Source organism: Sphaerodactylus townsendi, linkage group LG04, assembly GCF_021028975.2.
Source record: "Sphaerodactylus townsendi isolate TG3544 linkage group LG04, MPM_Stown_v2.3, whole genome shotgun sequence".
NCBI lineage: Eukaryota > Metazoa > Chordata > Lepidosauria > Squamata > Sphaerodactylidae > Sphaerodactylus > Sphaerodactylus townsendi.
The window spans coordinates 51329540-51351585 of record NC_059428.1 but is presented as its reverse complement, the minus strand read 5'-3'; the positions used below and the strand labels follow the sequence as shown (position 1 = coordinate 51351585).

Sequence of the window (22046 nt, the reverse complement as noted above, 5' to 3'; positions counted from 1 at the left end):
TACCAAATATATTTTAGGCGGCCAGTTTGATGTGGTTCAAAGATTGGATGACATTAGAAAACACTGAACTGTTGAATCTAGAAGGCCATGATTTAATCTACGGCTGGCACGCTTATATTTAATTTATAATAAATGTATAGTTAACAAACAATTTGATAACCATTTTGTAAGGAAATCTATCAGGAAAACTTGGGAAAAGTACAAACTGACAACTTTGATCAAGACCCCAGGTTGGATATCCCCACATGAAGCAAGCATACTGAGACCTAATGCCAGCAATATGAAATATAAAAGATACTCAGAGATCCTGAAGAAGGATAAAGATGAGATAAAATTGAAAGAAAGATTTGAAATAACAGTAAGCGGTGTACAATGCCATTGGTTTCTTTATAATCAATTGAAAAGAAATTTAAGCAGGACCGTGGAATGGTTTTTAATCTGGAACAAGGTGAATTGTGGGACAGCTTATGCAAAAGCGAAAAGGGATGGTTAGAAAGGTATATGACTTATTACTGACCCAAAAAAACTGAAGGAGAAAGGGTCAAAAAAACATGATTATTTGGGCTGGAAACAGTAGGGAGAATATATATATAGAAGAATGGGACCAAATCTGGAGGAAAAACATAAAATTTACAAAAAATATAAACCTGAGAGAGAACATAATAAAATGTTCTACAGATGGCTTTTATGCTCATCAATATTATCAAAAATGTATCCAAGCGTGTCTGATTTGTGTTGGCGTTGTCATAAAGATAAAAGGGAAACTATGACCATATTTGGTGGGACTGTGTCAAAATAATAGAATTTTGGGAAAAATTACATAAAATAATTCAGGAAATATTAGGATACACTTTTAAAAGGAAAAAAAGAGAGATGTATTTATTGAATTTGTTAGGTATGGATATTAAAATAGAACATAGAAAAAATTGCTCTTTATATGTTTTCTGCAGCTAGAATATTGGTGCTTAAAAAAATTGGAAAGAAGTGAAGAACTCCCAAAGACCATGGAATGGATCAACAAAATTGTAGAATATATGGGATATGACAAATTGTCAACAATAGTTAAAAAATGGAATGATAGATGATTTTGTTAAAAGATTGGAAACCGCTGCTAGACTATATGGATAAAACGAAAAGACAAACAGAAATTCTAAGTTTATGTAAATATTAAAGGAATATCAGAAGAAGAATGATATACCCCCCAGTTTATGTTATATTATGTAAGAAAGGTAGATATTAGGTTTAGAAGTTTGGTAAGAAGACTATAAGAATTGTTAAATATGGGAAGAAACTTTCTTTTAAATAATGCGAAGAAATGTAACAGAATAGAAATCGTATAAAAGTAGAAAATAGTACTAGAATAGTAATTTTTTAAATTTGTAAGTTGGTGTTGTGATCTTGTGTTTTGGTTAATCGTTATGTAATGGAAGTTTATTGGATGATTCTATGTATGTGATGTTTTGATTGCTTTGTTATTTGTTAAATAATTTCTGTTTTATGAAACTTAATAAAGATTACTAAAAAAAAAAAAATTAAACCACATTCACCTGTTGAAGTGAATGGATACAAAAGGAAAATTTGAAGATGTTTAACACATATAATGGGAACATGGAAAATGAGGATTATGAATCAAAGACTAGAGGGAAATGGGAGAGATTTTTTTTTGTAGATCTTTTAACAATACAGCGGAAGATTTGTTAAAATTGGGGAAGCACTGAGAAAAACTCCTATATTTTCTCTTTTGGCTTCACTGAAATACTTTTTTTACTCACTCACCACACGTGGCATGAAATTTTTAAAGTATGATGATCTGCAGCATTAGAGAATGATGTTTCCTGTGTCAGCACCTGACCTTCAAGAAATCATACACATGAAAAGAACTCCACTGCTGTTTTCTACTTACCTAGGTTGTCCAGTCTCTCAGCTGGTTAAAATTAATATACACATGCTAAGGTAGCATAAGGGTAGCAGTTGGCAGCTTCTTCAAATTTTGGGTATTCTGGCAATTTGCTTGTATAAAAGTAATACTGTAACCCTAAGCAATGCCTTTCAAAGTCCATAACATTTTAAGTCTATTGAAGTCCGTGAGTTCAGAATTGTGTAGCTCTATTTATGACTGCAGTGCATGGCATTTGTCCTTTTAAATTCTGTAAATATGCCTAATAGTGCAATTTTATATTCTAAGTGAAGTGATGCATTTTTTGTTGGTAACATAATAAAAAAAAATTAAGTAAATATTGCCTAAGTTCCCCAGAATTTCCATTTGTTTTCATGGACAGCCAAACAAATCCCTGTTTCCTCACTTGTGGTTTTAAAATTCACAGATTCTGTTTTACATTGCTATGCTCACCCTTATGAGAGACATTGAAAATATAAATTTTAAAATGTGTATTTTTCACAACTGAAAACATATTATCCCATTTACTTTGTGATAGATTTGGAGATTTGCACTGCCTAAAACAATGTTAATTTTTTTAGATGTTCAAATTCTGTCCATGTCAACCTACTGTACCCAACACATTTCTAGCTGGCAAGTATGGAAAAAGCCTTACATACAAATTCAGTACACATTGCCATCTGGTAAATAATCTGATAAAACTGAAACTGCAGAAAGAGTCCCAAAAACCTGAGGACAAATGTAAAGCACTGGGAATAAAATTACTGTATTGATTTGTAAGTGCAAAATAGACAGAGAAATAAAACCTCTGCCTGATCATTTTCATTTTAATGGCTTCGTTTTATAACCTTGAAAATTTCTGAGGTTCTTTTCTACCATTTCCCCTAATGCCTTCAATGTTCCTGTGCTCCTAATAGTCATTAATGTATCAAGACCCATAACTAAGCTACTCCTCTCCCATATGTTATTCTTAGGTGCAAACATACCTCACAGTAAAGAGGCTTCATCCCAGTGGTAATGAGAGGAGCTTCAACCACCCCAGGCTCTCATTTCATCCTGTATGCTAGTCAGGTTTTGTTTTATACTGCAGCAGGAATTGTATTTAAGGTCTCCAATGACCTGTGAAATATGTAACTTGATTTATATAGGAATTATCTGCTTCATCTGGTGAACCCTACATTCTAGTCTATTCAGCTTTTAACCCTAGTTAGAAGGTTAATTGTTGTCCTTTTTGCCCCACTCTCTGTTGGTTGCTGACTAAAGACAGAGAAGATTGAAAATATGTTACCCCAGGACCTGGCCCTCATAAAAGTGGTATATTCCAAAAGTGCTGAGCATGAAGTACTGACATTATTTCAAGAAGCCTTTCCCATAATATCTCTGGTTTCCTTGACTACTGTGAACCAGTTGATTACAGCCTCTTAGAATCTCTTCCCTAGCTATAAAGAAAAGCGGAAAAAGGCTGATGAATATTTGTGATAATACTGCAAATCTGAAAAGGGCAGGACCTAGTTGTAAGGTTCTGCAGAGACTAAACAATTATTGTGGAATGTTTACACTTCCCTAGCAAACCTCTCACACAATCTGAAATTTGGAATCTATTTGCAAATTGTGGTTTTTTCCACACAACACAAAACATTGTTCAAACATTATACAAAGAACAATTTCAGCTTTTTTTTGTCTGCATCATGTGGGAAAATAAAGCATTTCTGGAGTTCTTCCCTTTTTAAAAGGGAAGTTTTTCCCTTTTTAAGTTCTTCCCTTTTTAAGGGAATATTAAGTTCTTAAGTTCTTCCCTTTTGAAGGGAAAGGGAGTTCTTCCCTTTTTAAAATTTTCTGCAAGGTTATTTTTGAAACTACAGAGGTATGAAGACTTGAAATATATGCATATTGCTGATTGTCATATGTGCCTATAGCTTTGAAGATACCTCACCAAATTTTTTTAAAAAAAATGGAAACTGTTTTCACCAGAAATGTTCTCATAATAATATTTATCACTGACAACCATAACAAAAATTGCTCTGCCCAAAGTCTACCTATATCAGGGCCCACTGTAGTACCATGGTTTCCACCAACACCTTTCCTGGTGCCCACCAAATGTTATTTAAAAGGAGGTGTCAACAAGTGGAGCTTCTGGTTGGCTATTCGAGATTGGCTAAACAGAATTTTAAAAATATTGCTGCTGTAGTAGATGTAACCACGGTGCAAGAATCTTAACTGTGTGCCACAGTAATCTGTGGCAGCCATTGTATGACTGATCATCTGCTGTGGCAGCCATTTTTTGGCTGCACCCACCACACTATGTCAGAATTGAAAAGATGGCCACAGGCTTTAAACTGTTGAAGATAGAAGGTTCTCTGAATTCCCTCATTTAAAAAAAATTTCGTTTAAAAAATGTTCATTAAAAAAAACTCTAGCTCTTTCCCTCATGAAGATATAAGGCAAAGGGGGCATATCCAAAAAGGAAGGAGCTAGTGACTTACTTTAAAAGAATGAAAGCTGGGAATTCAGAAAAACCTGCTAAATCAAAACAGGTTGTGTATGTGTGTATACTTACATCAATATAACAGTATAAGGGTTGTATTAAAAAATGAAAACAGAACCACACATCTGCAGGGCAGGAGCAGGAGAGAGAGTGATTTGACAGTGACAATAACTATGTCAATGAAATGTGGGTTGGAGATGGCTAAAAGTGGAAGTGGAACCAGCAGGGAAAAGAACAGGGAAGTAATCCAAAATAAATTGAATTAGGAACCACAAAGGTTAGGACAATATAATGTACAGGCTCAATATCCATAAACACACGCACACCCAATATTTCTTAAAAACATATCCTGGCCCAAATAATAGTCTCACAAATGCGCATAAATACAAAGGACCTTTACTGACCCAGACCAAACGTGTTTCAGCTCACTGGTCTTCTTCAGTGGTCAAATAACATTAATGTTAATCACACTGTTGTTGGGGAGACGTTAAAATAATACTGTTATAATCTCAGAAATAGGCCAAGATGAAATGTAATAATAATAATACTGTGACCAAAGATAGAGATATAAACCAGAGGTCTTTTGCTTAGCATCTTTCTTCCATGGCCAGGTACATGTATTCTGGACAGTAATTCAATTGTGTACCTTTCTGTCCTGGTCAAAGGGTGAAGTGATGTCTGTAGCCAATATTCATGTACAAATACATGCACTGATACATTACCAATCTTTTTTGGTTCTTAATTTAGTAGAACCAATAGAAACATGATTCACAAGTAAAAGATGACTCAAAATTGGCTGGCAGAAAAAGACTGGGGCAAAATGGTATTAAAAGAACTAGGGAAAAAAGCAGGAAAACAAAGATAAAGAAGTGAAAACTAGAGGCCTAAAATATGTGAAGAAATCAAGGGAGAATATGGTGAGAAATCAAGCAGAATATGGTGAGAACCAATGGGGTGGGGGGGGGGGAAACAGGCAGAAAAACTCGGATAGCAATTATCTGGGATCTCAACAAGTAGACATCTTTCACATTACCTATCATATGGTATTTTTATCTGGAGATGCCAGAGAACTTGGAAATTTCTACACACAAAAAAGTTGCTCTACCACTGATCCACAGCCCTACCTATAAATACCAGAATATCAAAGTCCCTATTCTTATCAGACAGAAGTTCTGCAGATCACCACTACTTCAGGATTTAGCTGTCAAGCTTGCTTGTACAGAGTGTCCAGCCAAAAAAAACCCAAACTCTGCCTCTGCAAGGCAACACTTGAGTCAATGAAAGAAATATAATTGAAAGACAGTTGTTATCTGTTTATCAAGGGAAGCTCACTTTCTATCTTGCATGAGCCTTCCTAGGATCCCATAAGTACGTACATACATACATTGGTATGGGTATGCATGATAGAATCCTGTAGCATTTACTCAGAAAATGTCTAAGGTGGATTCCGCATGGGCCAAAAACAGCGGTGTGAAAATGGGGTAAAATAGTTTAAAACAGTGTACAAGAATTTATACCGTTTTCACACTGTTTTCACACCACTGTTTTTGGCCCATGCGGAATCTGCCTAAGACACATTTAGCTAAATCCCCTGTGACCCAATTGTGATTTCAACATTAATCATTACAATCAGCTACATGAATGGCTGTTCAAAATTCTAATAAGATAAAGAGGATGGCATTTCTCCTATTAATCTTTGTGTGTACCATATTTTTTCTATTTTTAATTGCTGACAATCTTGAACCTAGCCTAGGAGAGATAAAAAATATAAATTGTGCACTTTGTGCAAGAATTACAAAATATTCATCACCTGAAACTTCTACTGAAATGAATTGTTCCCCAAAATAATCGACAAGAGAATTATAGTTGTGTCACTTTGTGTCAAATTATACATATGAGTCAGCAAACTTGGGCAATAAAGCAAAATTATCTGTGTCTTATGATGAAAGAAAGTCATTATTGGCTACAACAGGAAAATGGAATAAACAAGTTGGAGGGTTGCATAATTTCTCTTCAGCGCCTCAATCCATCTGGAATAATTGGGTTACCAAACTCCAGGCAAGGTTACAGATCCCATTATTACAACTACTCTCCAGGCAATAGAAATCAATTCATCTGGAGAAAATGACTATTTTGGAAGATGGACTCAATGGCCTTATACTCCCCTCTCCCAAACCCCACCCTCCTGAGACTCCACCCCCGAAATCTCCAAGTATTTCCCAACCAGGAGCTGGCAATCTTAGCACATAAATAGTGCTGAAGATAACACAGTTTCTGGACTCAGAATGATGACTATATAATAGAATATTTTAAATAGAATATTTGACACAAAATAATAGTGAAACAAAGTGTCTAGAAAACAAAGTGGTTTAATAAACATATCTAATTATCAAATGGACCAGTAAATACACTAACATTATTTATTTATTATTTTTATTTATTTATTATTTGGATTTCTATACCACCCCATTCCCAAGGGGCTCTGAGCGATGTACAACGTAGAATCCCGATACAATCAACAAGGAGTACAGATTTACTACATATAAATAAATTACAAATTGCACAGGCTTGATCAACTTTAAATACAGTTTCTAAAAATCTTTAAAGATTTTTTAGGGTCTTAAAGTACCCTAGAAATTCCATCAATAGTTTTGTCATCCTTATTGACTTCAGTTTCTATGGAAAAGCTGACTGTAGACTCATGGAACAGCCTGACTCTCAGAAAAGTGCCTACAGCATCAATGATACCCCATAGTTCTGACGCTTAGATGGCTGTATAACAGCAGTGCAGATGCACAATTTCACCTCTCATGTCAATATAAATATTTAGATCAGGGTTCCCACCCTTTTGGAACCATTGAGTATTTGGGGCGTTTTGACAATAGATAATAGGTGCTACAATAAAATGGCTGTCACTGAAGACTGAGGGTAACCATAGCACACTGGACAGACTGAGTGTAACCATAGCACAATGGAGGCAGCTGTTTCTACAGTATGAAGTGAAGAGATAGAGGGAATATTTCATGAGCTCTCTGAAGCACTTCATACTCCAATCAAGTGGAGAAAAGGCAGGATTGTCTCTGAGCTTTAAGATAGAGATACTTTGGGGAAGAAACTAGTGGGCACCAGTAAACACATCAATGCATGCCATGGTGCCTATGAGCACCATGTTGGGGACCCATGATTTAGGCAGTTATGCACAACTGAATGGTGCAAGGAGCTGAGGGGGCAGATATACGAAAAGAGATACTCAAAAGAAGCCAGCATCATTTTAATGGGTAACAGTGGAAGTTTCTGCCATGATGAAAGAGGAGTTTCTCACTTCTCTATGCTGCAAGAAATTTCAGTACACATATCACCTACATCTCTCAAACTGAGAGCAGGGTCACATACTCTAAACTCTGATGGGAACTACTTAAGATTTACCATGTCTCTAAGCACTGTAGAAGACTTCTCACCATCTGCCCACTGTCCTGCTGCTATTCAGCTGGGCAGCAGTGAAAAAATGTATAGGAAAAGTGTCATCACTTGCTACTTCTGGTGCAAACTCAAAAGAGACATTACCTAGTTGGTCCACTTCTCTAGGAACTGCCAAACTCTATGGTAAAAAATGTTGACACAGTGGCATCACTTCCAGGTTTGTGCCCAGAAGTGATCTTGCACTGGTGGCACAATGTCATTCCCCTCTATCCCTGCACCACTCCGTCTCCCACAAGTTGCCAGCCAGTGCTAGACTGGCAACCATTACCTAAGCCAGTGGTGGCGAACCTTTGGCACTCCAGATGTTATGGACTACAACTCCCATCAGTCTCTGCCAGGATGGCCAATTGACCATGCTGGAAGGTGCTGATGGGAATTGTAGTCCATAACATCTGGAGTGCCAAAGGTTCGCCACCACTGCTATAGGCTAACCATTGATAATAACTAGGTCTCAAACCTATAACAATTAAAAAATCTTCCTTTATGCTACCATAGTTTAAAGATAAATGCAAATCTAAAACAAGTAGGCCAAATAGAGGCTTTTGTAATGAGCAAAGGGGAATATAACGAACAATAATGAAGGGGAAAATGCCACCCAATAAATCTGTACGAGTAAACCAGACAAATGAATTGTGAGTCATTAGAGAACAACAGACATGTAAGGGGAACACTCAAAGAATTGTCAGAGGAAGTAAGTAGATTTCTTTGTGCTTTCTTCAGAGGATGTCAGAGATCTTAAACTGAAGTGTCAAAGATTTTAGAACAAATCAACAGCAGAGCTTCATGATCAGACCTGGTATTCACTAAAAGATCTTGAGGTCTTTAAATGTGGAACTGTAGAGTTGTTAGCAATAATAATAATTTCTCTTTAAAATCAGACTTGTTGCAAGATAACCGGAGGGTGGCCTATATAATATCAAGAATGCAGAGGGGTGTAACTGTGTCAGCATAGCTTCTGTCCTAGTTAAATGGATAAAAAGAGAGCATCGTTAGGACTGAAAGAGTTTTATTTAAGGATGAACAAGCAATTCTTTAGCGCTCAACACAATTTGAATTTGAAGACTGGCATACAGATGGTAGTGCATGGCTACTAGGGAACCTTCATATGCAGAGACAGCAGACTTCAGAATACCAATGCAACAGCGCTGAAAGTCCTTCATTTCATTTCCCCTCCAGGGCAACTGGTTGATCACTGAGTGAAACAGGATGCTGAACTACATGAACCACACATCTGACCCAGCAGAGCTCTTCTTATATTCTTATACATTTCATCTACTTGGATTTTCAAAAGTTCCAGATCAAGCTTAATATGAAAGGTCTTATTAGAATTTCTAAATTCCAGATGGCACCAAGATCTTCCGCTATTACAATTGATCTCCAGGTAACATCACTTCCTGGAGAAAATGATTGCTTTGGAAAGTGTACTGTATGGTATCGCGTCCTGATGAAGTCCCTCCCCTTCCTAAACTCTGCTGTCCCCAGGCTCCACTCCCAAAATCTCCAGGTGTTTCCCAACCCACAGCTGGCAGCCCTAGATCTTATAGACTTGAAAGTTATGGTGGGAATAAGTGAACATTTATCACAAAGATAATTGCAAATAGTAGGAAACAGGAGGAATTGGCTATTTTTTTATTCCTAATTGATATGAATAAATTCTAAATGATAGGGTAAATACTAAGGTAATTTATAAGATGAAACCAAATTATTTGGAATTTTAATATTAAAGTAGACTATAAAGTACTCCAGAAAATAACTACTCAAGAAGAATATAATGTGCGAGCAATACTTATCAAGAAGAAGAATCCTATCAGGGCCCAAAATTGTATTGCCTATGTTTTAAGTTGTCTGTCTTCTGGAAACCCCTGTTTGTGAATACCTGATCCTAGGAAGTAACTAGAAGTGTAGTCTCTTCAGTGCTGGAACCATGGTTACATTATTTTCCTTCTCTTGATATTTGGGGATGCTGTATAATCCAAACTGGATACTGGCTTTCTTAGCTCAGTTTTAAGAATTTATTGCTTCTAATGTTCTTGTTTTAATTTTATTATCACTTGGATTTGTTTTATTGCAGTATACTGACATATATATTTTTAAACAGACAAAATTTTAAACAGACAAATAACTAAAATGTGTATATATTCTGAATTATCTGTATAATAACCCAAGAAATAGGTTTGGGGATCAAAGTAGAAAACTTATTGAAACTTATTAAATATATAACTCAATAAACTATGTGAATGAAAAAGGCAATTGGTCACATCAGAAAGTCTGATCAAATATTTATGTATTTCCCATTCTTTTTCAATGATTAAAGTTTTGCTGGGGAGGGGAAGATTGGGTAGAAGATCGCCTTATTATGCAAGTAATCTCTCCATAGAAGATCCATTTTATTTTTATTCATTCAGTGCTCTTCCTAAGCACCGTTATGCTGGACTCTCAAATCCAGACCTCATGGTTCCAAATGACTTCATGTTGCATGTCCTTCACTGCAGGCATGAACATAACTGAAGAATATAAAGTGAGACCTGGGATGACTCCTGATATAACCATAAGCATAAGCAATAGCTGCAGGTTTATTTATTTATATTGCATACTTCTTCTAACATAGAATTTAGATGAGACCACATACGCAAATAAAAAAAGTGCCTCAGCCTCCATTTCTACCATTAAGAACTACCCACACAAAATGGAAACCAAAAAAATCTACTAAAGCAGTCACCATGACCTGAAGAAACAGAAACACAGAGCCCATCCTCAAAAAAGCAGTTTTTCAGCCTAACTAGAGCTATAGCAACAAGCAATCATTACTGTAGGAGTCCTAACTGCAGACAGTGTTTCTTCAGCTTAACATTGACATCACAGGTTCTATGTGAAACTGACAAAGTTGACCTAATCAGCTCTGCTTCTTATCTCTGTCTCAATGTTATATCACTAGTTTGATATGACAGAGAAAAAAATTGAAATTCCTTTCAAAAATGAAGAATGAGCAAGAAGAGGAACTGGCTGAAGGGGAGGCTACATAGGGAGGATGGATAAGGGTCAGGTGTTTGGAGGGCAGAGACATAAAGACTGTTTCAACAATGATCACAAGGGAAGAAACTGGCTTGGAAACAAATAGAAAACCACAGTAAAATCACTCAGGAAAACAACTGAGGGGGAAAAAGGGGAATAATCTGGAACCAAATGGAGGAAATTGTGTGGAATTCAAAAAAAAGGCATAGTATTTGGCAGCAAGATTTGTTGTAAACAACTCATGCGGAAAAGGTCTATGAGCTGTGTAGATCCAAATAACTTTTTAATTACCTTTGTTCCTATTTAAATTTGAATTAATTGCCTTAGACAAGTACGCATGTCTGAACTCCTCCAACAATCATTAATATTATTTCTGAACAATCAGTTTAAATTTTAAAGTCATTCACCCTTGTGTAGACCTTATGGCAAGTGTCATAAAGATGTCAAAAGTTATTATGTAAGAAAAAGAAGCTTTTGTGACAGTTATTTTTTATCAGGAATGACAATTAGGCAGTAAAGTGCTGAAAGTGAAATGCCTTATTTAGCACTCAAAATGTCTGAAACAGGAGAGCAGTCATATCTAAGAGTGATATTTTGTCAAGACACTTCTAAGGATAAACATAGGTGGATTCTGCACAGCCTATTTATAATGAGTTTCCCTTTTTATGTTTGCATGTGTGCCTTTTACATTTTCAGGTAGTAATTTTAGCTCATGAAAGCAATCTGGGTTGTTTTGGCCCCTTCACATGAAAAATCTACATTTAAAAATCTACAATGCATGTGTAGCTTCAAAGGCATACAGAAATGAATCCTCACAGCCATGCCAATTTCCCACATTCCACCTGAGGCCGCTTCCGCACGGCCATGCTGGGGGGGGGGGGTGTCAGCATATACAACGCCGACACACACCCCCGTCCTGGTAAAGACAGGGAAGACAGCGCAGCGACTTACCTCCCCTGCGACCTTCTGGCGCGTTGCCGAGGGCAGGGGACACGCCCTCCTGCCCTGCATGACCGCTCCGGAATCACAGGGCAGGGGGGCGTGTCCCCAGGCCTCGGTGACACGCCGGAAGGTCGCAGGGAAGGTAAGTCGATTGGAAAGGGGGGATGGCGCCTTCCAGCCAGTGCCGTTCGCATGGCAGCGGCTGGAAGCTGCTGTTTCCAGAAAACCTCACTCGAGGAGCGATGTTTGGAAACAGCGGCTTCGCGCCGCTGGGGGGGAATGAGGGCGGCGCGGCTGCAATGCAGCTGTGTCCCCCATGTGAACAGCTCCCTAGGGACGGTGTTTTTGCCATCCCTAGAGCGCTGTAAAAGGCCCGTGCAAAAAGGGCCAAAGTCTGGGCTACAATCAAGTGCATCTGCATAGTTTCACATGTTCAACATACAAAAAAAAATTAAAAGAGAAAAAGGGACTTTCATGCAATGGTCAGGTAATAATGAATGTGTTGCTGTAGATCTATGGGTGAAATGGTGGGCATAATCACTGCCGATGAGAGAAAATGTGCTTGAAGGACTTTGTAAACTGGCAGATGGTCAGAAAATCAGCCTACAACATGCTGGGTGAACTACATAAAATGGCGAGCAGGAAGATTCAACAGGAAATGGCAGGCAGCAGCAGAAATGCAAGTAAAAGGGGAGGGGGGAAAGGAGGGGGAAATTGGCCAGCAGATTGGAAAAATAAAGTGTCTTTTGCCTGTCGTGTTCACATAGGAGCATCTTCAAGTCAGGTTTTTGAAATAAGATTTCTAGTTTAGCAATTTTCAAAAAAACTGGGCTGAGAGAAATAAAACATGCTGAAGTCATTTTGGGGAAGAATGTTGTGCTAAGTTCTTCCTCAAAAGGCTTTTTTATAATATGCTCAGCCCGTTATATTTATGCTGTGTAAAATCCACCATAGTGTCTCCCTTCAGTCAACATTAAATAATTATTTTAACACTCCCCGACTTCCTTGCATGTTTGAAACAAAGATTGTGTGACACAGTGACACATAAGTAAAATGGTCTGATAAAATGGCTCAGAAGTTAATGATAATGTTTCCTAGTGTTTGACCTTAGAGTCAGACCTTCAGTGTAAAGCACTAAACAAAAAAACTGAAGGTGGAACAGGAGGTTATTAAAGATGTGATGATTAAGTGGGCAATGGATTTAGGAAGAAATATATCTGTAGAGGAATGGGAAAATATATGGAGAAAAAATAATAGATTTACCCTATCTATTAATTTGAAGGAAATTTTTTAATAAAAGTATTTAATAGATGGTACTACACAGCAGCTTGATTGACAACAAAATAGACGACCGATGTTGGAAATGTAGAAAAAAGAAAGACTCATTAATCCACATGTGGTGGAAATGTAATAAAATCATTCATCCCAAAAAACACATTTTCAGCCAAATTTGATCTGCAGTAACACACAATCATTTTTGTGGCAGCCCTTTGTCAATTTCCTTCTTCAGAAGTAACTTTTCTTGTCAATTTCACTCACATTTAACTGGGAACATCATGTATCTTCAGCTTAATATTACATCCTGATTTGAGATGCAATTGACAAAGTTGATGCAATCAACTTGGCTTGTGTCTTTGTCTTCATGTTACGTCACTAATGTGGTATGACAAATAGATTTTTTAAATCCTTTCAAAAATGAAGAAGGAGAAAGTGGGTAAAGGGGAGGTTGTGTGACTACATGGGGCATGGATAAAGGTCAGGTTTTTGGTGGGATAGAGAAAAAATGGCAGTTTCAGCATGCTCAATATGAAGTTAGCTTGGAAACAGATAGAAAACAAGTGAATAAACTTCCTATCCTGGATTCCTATGTAAAAGCTCCAGGAGGCATCCTATTCATTTGCAAGCCTGAATATAAATGGTATAGACATTAGCTACAGCAATATCATAGGCATATGGACCTGGAAAAAATGTTTGAGGGTGCACAAATGTTTAGCAGTTTAGGTAAAAAAAATGGTAGCTGACTTGACCTTTTAATTTGAAAAAGACTAGTGTATCCTTGCTGGTCATCAATTAATGGGTTGAAAATCCTAAAATAATTGTTTTAAATAAGCCTTGGAAAGGAAGCAAAATGTATCCCTTAAACGAACAAGGCAAAGGAAACATATTAGACCATTCTAAAAGGATGACTAGCTACCCCCCACCCCCCAATAATTAACTATCATAAAAAATGTGTGTTTATCCAAAATTGTTTTGGAAAAACTGGTCTGCTGCTTTATGAGTGTTTTGCACAAACAGTTAGCTGAGTAGGATTGACTGTCAATTTTTTGGCATTGTTAAAATTTCAAACAGAAAGATTTTAATATCTTACCAGGTACAGAATATCATCTGCAAGCAAACACCTGCATGCCATTATATGCTGGTGGTTCACTTAAACACTTCTGAGAACAGCTTTATTTCTGTATGTCTACTCTGGAAAGCAAAAAGCACAAATAAAATGCAGTTTATTTGCTGCTTTGATAAAAAAGCAGCCAGTTCATTCTGAAGTAGAAATATAGGGATTCACAGAGTCTGCATTTTATTAAAGTCGTTTATCGTATTACTGTTAAGATGTGCAATTTTTCTTTTAGCACATTTGTAAAGCATCAGACAAAGATCTTAAGGGGTCTTAAGGAATCTTAGAGACAGACTATCTTTCCTTCACAACTGTAACTAACTTCTTGATTCAAGCATTCTCTTTTGAGCCTGGTGGGATGTTTTAATTGGTGAACAGTTAGCATAAATGTGCAGGTTACTGCCAGATACCACTGCATGCAGAAAATGACAGCAGATCAACTGTACTACACTGCTAGGTCCCACCATGCATAAATAACAAAGGAACCCAGCCTGATAAGTGTTCCCTTTATGAATCCATTATTAATTTGCATTTCCCAATAGTTAATAATTACAAGCAGTTGTTGTTTACAGAAGTAAAGTATTTTTATAAAGGCAATAGGACTACGTTATGATGTAATGATTTAAGATAATTTAATAAGGAGAATGGGACTGTACTGTGTACCGCAAATATTATGTGTTTGTCATATTATTTTGCTTTCAATACATGGGGTATAATACTGTAGAGCTCACCTTCTAAAGTGGCCATTTTTTTCCAGATGAAACGAGCAGCAGTGGCGAAGTGTTTAAGAACAGGTGTACTCTAATCTGGAGGAACCGGGTTTGATTCCCTGCTCTGCTGCCGGAGCTGTGGAGGCTTATCTGGGGAATTCAGATTAGCCTGTACATTCCATCACACGCCAGCTGAGCTGGATGACCTTGGGCTAGTCACAGTTCTTCTGAGCTCTCTCAGCCCCACCTACCTCACAGGGTGTTTGCTGTGAGGGGGGAAGGGTAAGGAGTTTGTAAACCCCTTTGAGTCTCCTATAGGAGAGAAAGGGGGGATATAAATACAACTCTTCTTCTTCTTCTTCTTCTTCTTCTTCTTCTTCTTCTTATGTAATTTTACCCTTTGGCATTGCTAACAAATCAAGTCTAATACTTACGCTTTGCTTTTCAGATTTCCGTAACTTTAGTCTGTTATTTTGCTTATCAGATATTGTTATTATATTGATTGCACTGGCTTATATTGTATAATCTGCCTTGAATCTCAATAAAATGGATTATAAATATTGTAAATAAAGATGACTTCTGTAGCCTACCCTTCTCTTGAAAAGGACATGGAGCAGATGAGATTATTTTTAAAATATAGCAGAACCACTGTAATTACAACCTTTTCTCCTTTTGTGTTACAGGGTGGCAATAAAAAGTAATAGCAACCTTGCCAGAAAAGAACTTCATTGGAAATGCATATGTGCAATACTATAAGACCAGATCCAGGATCATCCCATGCCTTGATGTATCGAGCTTCAGGAAAAGATTCGAGAGGCAACCGCTATTTGGTAAGCTATGTGGGCCAATCTTTATAGCAGTGTCTATGACCATACTTCACAGTAATTTCCAGAGGGCACAACCATTCTCTTTGCTTGTAGAGAACACATTGCTGAGTCTTCATGTATGGGCAAACAGGCTGAACGGGAAGTAAGGAGGAGGTAAGGCCTGGAAGTTGACCAGATGGAGACAATAAGAAGGAAGAATAGGCCAACCCAGATTGTTTGCTCCATTTTACCCTCAGCCAGCTCACAAGGAACCCAGTTCAGTGGCTTCCATTCCTTCTGTTAAGGCAGCATGCAGCACCAACATCATTCAAGGATCTCATTCCAGTTGCAGGAGGTATACTATATATTTTCTGGGATGAGCCAGGAGAAACAGGCGGCGAGGATATTCAAACATGCTACTTTGTTGCACACCACTGCATAAAGATAGCAGAATTGCCTCCTAAATGCATTCTGGATGATCAAATGCTGAATGGAAGAAGGAAGTTCCCAAAGGCACCTGGTGGGCCACTGCGAGTAGCAGAGTGCTGAACTAGATGGACTCTGGTCTGATCCAGCAGGCTCGTTCTTATGTTCTTATATGTTCTTAATGCATGAGAAGAAAAAGTTCCCCAAACGCCACAGGCCTACTAAAGCTTACATCTCCAGTTTAGAGTTTTTGCCGAGGTGACATCAGGTAAAGATTTCATTCACAATAATTATTGTCAGGATTTATTTCCTGACCTGCCTCCATGCCTAGACAAACTACACCCAAGGGGTTGCTTTGATGTTCACAGCTTTTCTTTTCTTTGTTAAAAATTTCTTTTCCCACTAATTGTTAGTAGATTGGCATATGTGGTTTTTTGTTGTTGGGTTTTTTAAAAAAATTAACTCATATGGCTTTATAGTTATTTTTGGTACACAAACCCCAGAGGCCATAATTGACACAGTTCTACAGAGCTGGGACGGTAAATATTTGCACCAAGCTGTAGCTTAGTTTCATGATCTAAATTAATCTGTACTGCCCTTTTAAGCCAACCAATAAGACATTGAGATCAACATCTACAGTCAAGTTTGATGATGTGATTTAAAAAAAACCCCTCTAGCACAGTTCCACTCTGTGCATGAGTTTTAGTTTAAGGAAGAACCACTCAGATTACTGGAAGAAGTTTATATAGAATAGAAAGAGGGGGAGGGTTAGGAAGTCCACAGTCCAGCCTCCTCAGGCTCCACCCGCAAAATCTCCAAACCAGAGCTGGGAACCTTACCTGGAAGCAACAGCCTTCGCCTGTTTGTTCTTTGCAAATGCTATTCAGAGGCCTAGTGCCTGCAAGCACAGAGGTTCATTTTAGATGTCACTGCTAAGAGCTGTTGATGGATGTATCCTCCATGTGTACATCAGTGCTAATTCTTCACAGAACCAGCAAGCACAGTAAGCTCAGAACTGTAGATGAACTTTTTTTAAAAAAAAATGACATTTTGTATAACAAGCTCTACAAAATATCACTTTAGTGGCAGCAGCCAACTGTTTCTCTGAACCAATTAATGAGCACATTTCACATGTCAAATAGCTGTTCTTTGTGAACAATCTCCCGTGCATTAACATTTTCTGGGACAGATAGAATCCCCACCTACCTAAATGTGGTTGTGATGAACAGGTGAAACCAGTCAGGAAAGCAAATGTGAATGCCACTACTCCCTTAATTATTGACTGGTTATGGGGTGAGTTTCCCATTAACTAAAACTGGGACTCCGAATTTTGGTTTTATTTTTTAATCTTCTTCATGGAATTATGGAAGTACTGGTGGTAAAAACCTTTTGTTTGGTTTGTTCCTCAAAGAGCTGTGTAGAAAGCTGTAAAAACAGACTGCGAGATAGGAGCTTGAAAGTAATTATTTATAGAGCAACTTGAGATTTTCTTTTTATTGGTTCCATGACCAATTACAACTTGAAAGGCAGAGAATCAACAACATCCTTTAGCTGTATCTGGCTTTCTGTAACAGAATATGCCATAAAAGCCTGGACAAACCCTTCAGCTTACTAGTATAAAATCTACTAGTATAAAATAAAAAAAATCTACCAAGCTATTCATCAGAACATTGAAATTTCTGACAGATCCATCTTCAAATAGTTTAGATAGATTTGAGTGTCAATTGTCAGGAGAAAAATACATCTTTTAGACGTTGTGTTTGGAAAGGTTAACGACAAATATCACATCTTGTGTATGGCTTCATATATCTTAGCCAATACTGCTTACTTTCCCCATAGAACATATATCTACAGAGTGGATTAAAACAGGATCCATCATCATAACAAGAAAGACATCCTAGGTATCAGCCTAAAATTCCCTTCCATTGAATCGGCAACCTTGCTGCAGTCAAAGGTGCCTTAATCTGGTGGAAGACATCAGAGGTGTGGGAGGCCGGGGGGGGGGGATGGCGCCCTGGGCAACACCTTGAAATGGATACTCCCTCTGCTGGTTTTCCAGACAATTTCATGGATTCTTAAAGAATCCTGTCCTTCTGCAGTTGTTTTTGAGTATCCCTCTTACGCCCTTTCAAGAGACTGCTTCAGAGCATTTATTACTACCACAGTTGGCTTCCAGACTGCAAATACACCTCTATACTTGCCAGTAAATCTTGCCTTATGGGAAAATAAAGTATGTCAGCAAAAGTATATTGCAGCATGGACACAAATCCAAGAGGCTTGTTCAAATAATAACCTAGGGTTACCAGCCCCGGGTTGGGAAATATCAAGAGATTTTGAGGATGGAGCTTGAAGAGGGTGGAGCTTGGGGAGGGATCAATGGGGTCTAATACCATAGAGCTCACCTTTTAAAGTGGCCATTTTTCCCAGGTGAAGTGATTTCTTTCTCCTAGAGATCAGTTATAATTCTAAGGCTCATTCCGCACATGCAGAATAATGCACTTTCAAACTGCTTTCAGTGCTCTTTGAAGCTGTGCGGAATAGCAAAATCCACTTGCAAACAGTTGTGAAAGTGGTTTGAAAACGCATTATTTTGCGTGTGCGGAAGGGGCCTAAGAGATTTCCAATCACTGTGGAGGCTAGCAACCCTACCAATACATACAAAGCAGCTCAAGTAGAAGTTAAGTAATTATAAATGACCATGGCTGTTAAAGTGACCATAAGAAGCAATGACTCATCTATGAAACAGGAACATTTGTTTATTGTCCACACATTTGTTCTAAACATATTTCTATATTGTTCTAAACAATATAATGTTAAATCAGTGCTGAACTGCCACAGAAGAAAAGGTTGAATATCACATAATTTCATACTTAATAAGCTTACCATTTTCCTTAAAGACATAACAGTCACTAATCACACAACATGCTATCCAGATATTCTGTGATGTCAAACCAGCCAAACCAATGTCAACCAATAAGTGAGATTTGTTGAAAAAACCCAATAAGATATGAAAAATTATACAATGGCATCAAGAGTTGGACAGACATAGGGAAGTTTACAAGAGAAAATGGTAATTTACTTCTATATAAATTGGACTGGGCACAAAATTGTTTAAATCTAGAATTCAGTACCATCCAAAGAGAAGTTCTGTGAGGGGCAAAAATATGGCATGGAAAATGTTGTTAATAAGTTCTGCCAATAATATTAAACAATGTTATATAGTCAGAGAGATATAAAATGCCTTTTTTCTAAAGTATGTTTGGTTTTCTGCAGGTGTCTTCATTAGGTAAAGATTGCCTTTAAGGAAAACATGGATTTCCTAAATTTTACTGAACAGAATAATACATTGAAACAAAATGATACATCAGAAGAACTTCCTATGTCCAAGATTCTGGTTTCTTTTACACTTTCTGTGCTGGCAGTAATGACAACTGTCATCAACTCTCTGGTGATGACTGCAATCATTGTGACCCGGAAGCTTCATCATCCTGCCAACTATTTAATCTGCTCCTTGGCAGTCACTGATTTCCTGGTTGCCATCCTGGTGATGCCCTTCAGTATTGTCTATATTGTGAAAGAGACCTGGATCATGGGTCAGGTGATGTGCGACATTTGGCTCAGCGTAGACATCACCTGCTGTACCTGTTCCATCCTACATCTGTCAGCAATTGCCTTGGATCGCTACCGGGCAATCACAGATGCTGTGGAATATGCCAGGAAGCGGACACCAAAACATGCCGGCATCATGATTGCAATTGTGTGGATCATTTCCATCTTTATCTCAATGCCACCACTCTTTTGGCGGCATCAGGCAGCCAGCAGGGATGATGAATGCATCATTAAGCACGATCACATTGCTTTCACCATTTATTCCACATTTGGAGCCTTTTACATCCCACTGGCATTGATTCTGATCCTTTACTACAAAATATACAAGGCAGCCAAGACTTTTCACAGAAGAAGTGTCAGCCGGGTTCTCAAAGAGGAGGTCAATGGACAAGGTCTCTTGGAAGCAGGTGAAAAAAGCTGTAGGCAAACTTCATCTGCATCATGCACAAAAGATTATACAAGCAACCCTTCAGGAGATTCTGATAGAATCCACATCTCACTCCGAAGCCCCAACTCTGAGTCCAAGAATGAGAAAGGCTGGAGGAGGCAACGGATTTCTACCACAAGAGAGCGAAAGGCAGCAACTACTCTTGGCTTAATTTTAGGTGCCTTTGTCATCTGCTGGCTGCCCTTCTTTGTGAAGGAAGTGGTTGTTAATACCTGTGAAAGTTGTCAGATATCACCAGAAATGTCTAATTTTCTGGCATGGCTGGGATATATCAATTCTCTTGTTAATCCATTGATTTATACAATTTTCAATGAAGACTTCAAGAAAGCTTTCCAGAAACTTATTCAATGCAGGAGCTATCTCTGAAACAAGTGTACTCCTTGAACAACTTAAAAGCTGCTGTTTGAAAAAAGAATTCTGTGATGGATTAATGGTTTTGCCAATAGTGGAATAATACCCAACTATAGTGGATACTCAGAATCTATAGAGATCCAGGGCAACCCAGAAGGTTTCAGGGACATTGTATGCATTGTATATACACAAATCACACCAATGCTCTAATATGGTGACCAGCACAACACGACGTGTTGGACGCCCAAGTTCTACACTGCCTATAATATTTCTGAAGCCTTTATTTTATTTTAAAAGCATGTAATCCTTTTTTGTCCCAAATGGAACCTAAACCAGCTTTTTAGAAGACTTTTCAGAAAAGCTAGAACATGTTTGTTTTAATAAATTCTAATGGGAGAACCCAGTCTCTGGAATCTCAGATTCTGTAGTGTAAGGCAGCCATTTAGGGGAAATCTGGGCAAAAATATTCCAGCTTCATCCAATTGTATGTCTGTATGTCTGTATGTCTGTATGTGCGTGTGTTTGTTTGTTTGTTTATTACTTTCAACAACTGTGTTTAAGAAATGCATTGACATCCAAATCTAGCTTACTCGGTTTTTATCATTAGCATCTTACAGCGAATGTGATCCACATGCTAAGATGTGGTCTTTAGTCATTATATTTGTCAGAGACAAGAAGAATTACAACACAGGAAGGTTTTATCAGATGAGTGGAGGGGTTTAAGCACATTCATGTTTCCTAAGTGGTTCTGCAAGAATGTAGTTTCATGTGTTCTTGCTTGGCAGATGTTGCATACAACAAGGAACACAGGAACTGTTCTGAGCAAAAGCAGATGTCTGTTTTCTGGGATGTCTTAAATTTAGGAAAATACATACATGATCTGTCACTTACTAATTGAAGTATTACTATAAAGATTAAAACTGGATATCGTCTATCTAAAGCTTTTCACACACAAAAAAGAATGAAAATGGAGAAGAGACCTTATAATTAAAGGTTTAGCATTGTCACTTTCATGTATACACTGGACCAAAGTAAAGCCCCCACATTAAATTGGCATATGCTTCAAGAGATGTACAAAAACTATACATCAGAGCTTGAGCCCTCTGACCCTCAGTTGCTCTAGGGCAGGGGTCGGCAACCTTTATCACCCAAAGAGCCATTTGGACCGGTTTCCATGGCCCCGAAGATCTATCGAGCTGGAGAGGTGGCTCCGCACGGAGCCGCCTCCGGTTTGGCCTATCCACTTTCCTTTCCTTCCAGCTCTGGGAGGCGGAGGCGCCAGGCAGGGAAACCCCCTCTGCCCAACGGAGCAGGCAGTTGCCTGCTCTGTGGGGTAGAGGGGGGATGGCGGCCACAACCTGCCTGGTGCCGCCACCTCTTGCACTGCGGGAGGCAGCAGCACCGGGCAGGGAAACCCCCTCTGCCCATTGGACCAGGCAGCCGCCTGCTCCCTGGGGCAAAGGGGAATGGAGGCTGCAGGGATGGCAG

The 22046-nt window shown here is 38.3% G+C and overlaps 1 protein-coding gene across 3 annotated transcripts in view; it reads left to right on the top strand.

The window, feature by feature from the left end:
* HTR1F (5-hydroxytryptamine receptor 1F) overlaps nt 1-21476 on the top strand; it is a 138683-nt gene extending 117207 nt beyond the window's left edge. For 2 of the 3 annotated variants that reach the window (XM_048493354.1, XM_048493355.1), the window contains exons 3-4: nt 15602-15748; nt 19424-21476. In XM_048493354.1, coding sequence (XP_048349311.1) covers nt 19461-20573 — 1113 coding nt within the window. In that variant the 5' untranslated portion in view covers nt 15602-15748; nt 19424-19460 and the 3' untranslated portion in view covers nt 20574-21476. Of the gene's footprint in view, nt 1-9092; nt 9244-15601; nt 15749-19423 lie in introns of those variants that run through there. The other variant, XM_048493356.1, reaches the window with a different exon arrangement.
* Nucleotides 21477-22046: the final 570 nt, after the last annotated feature.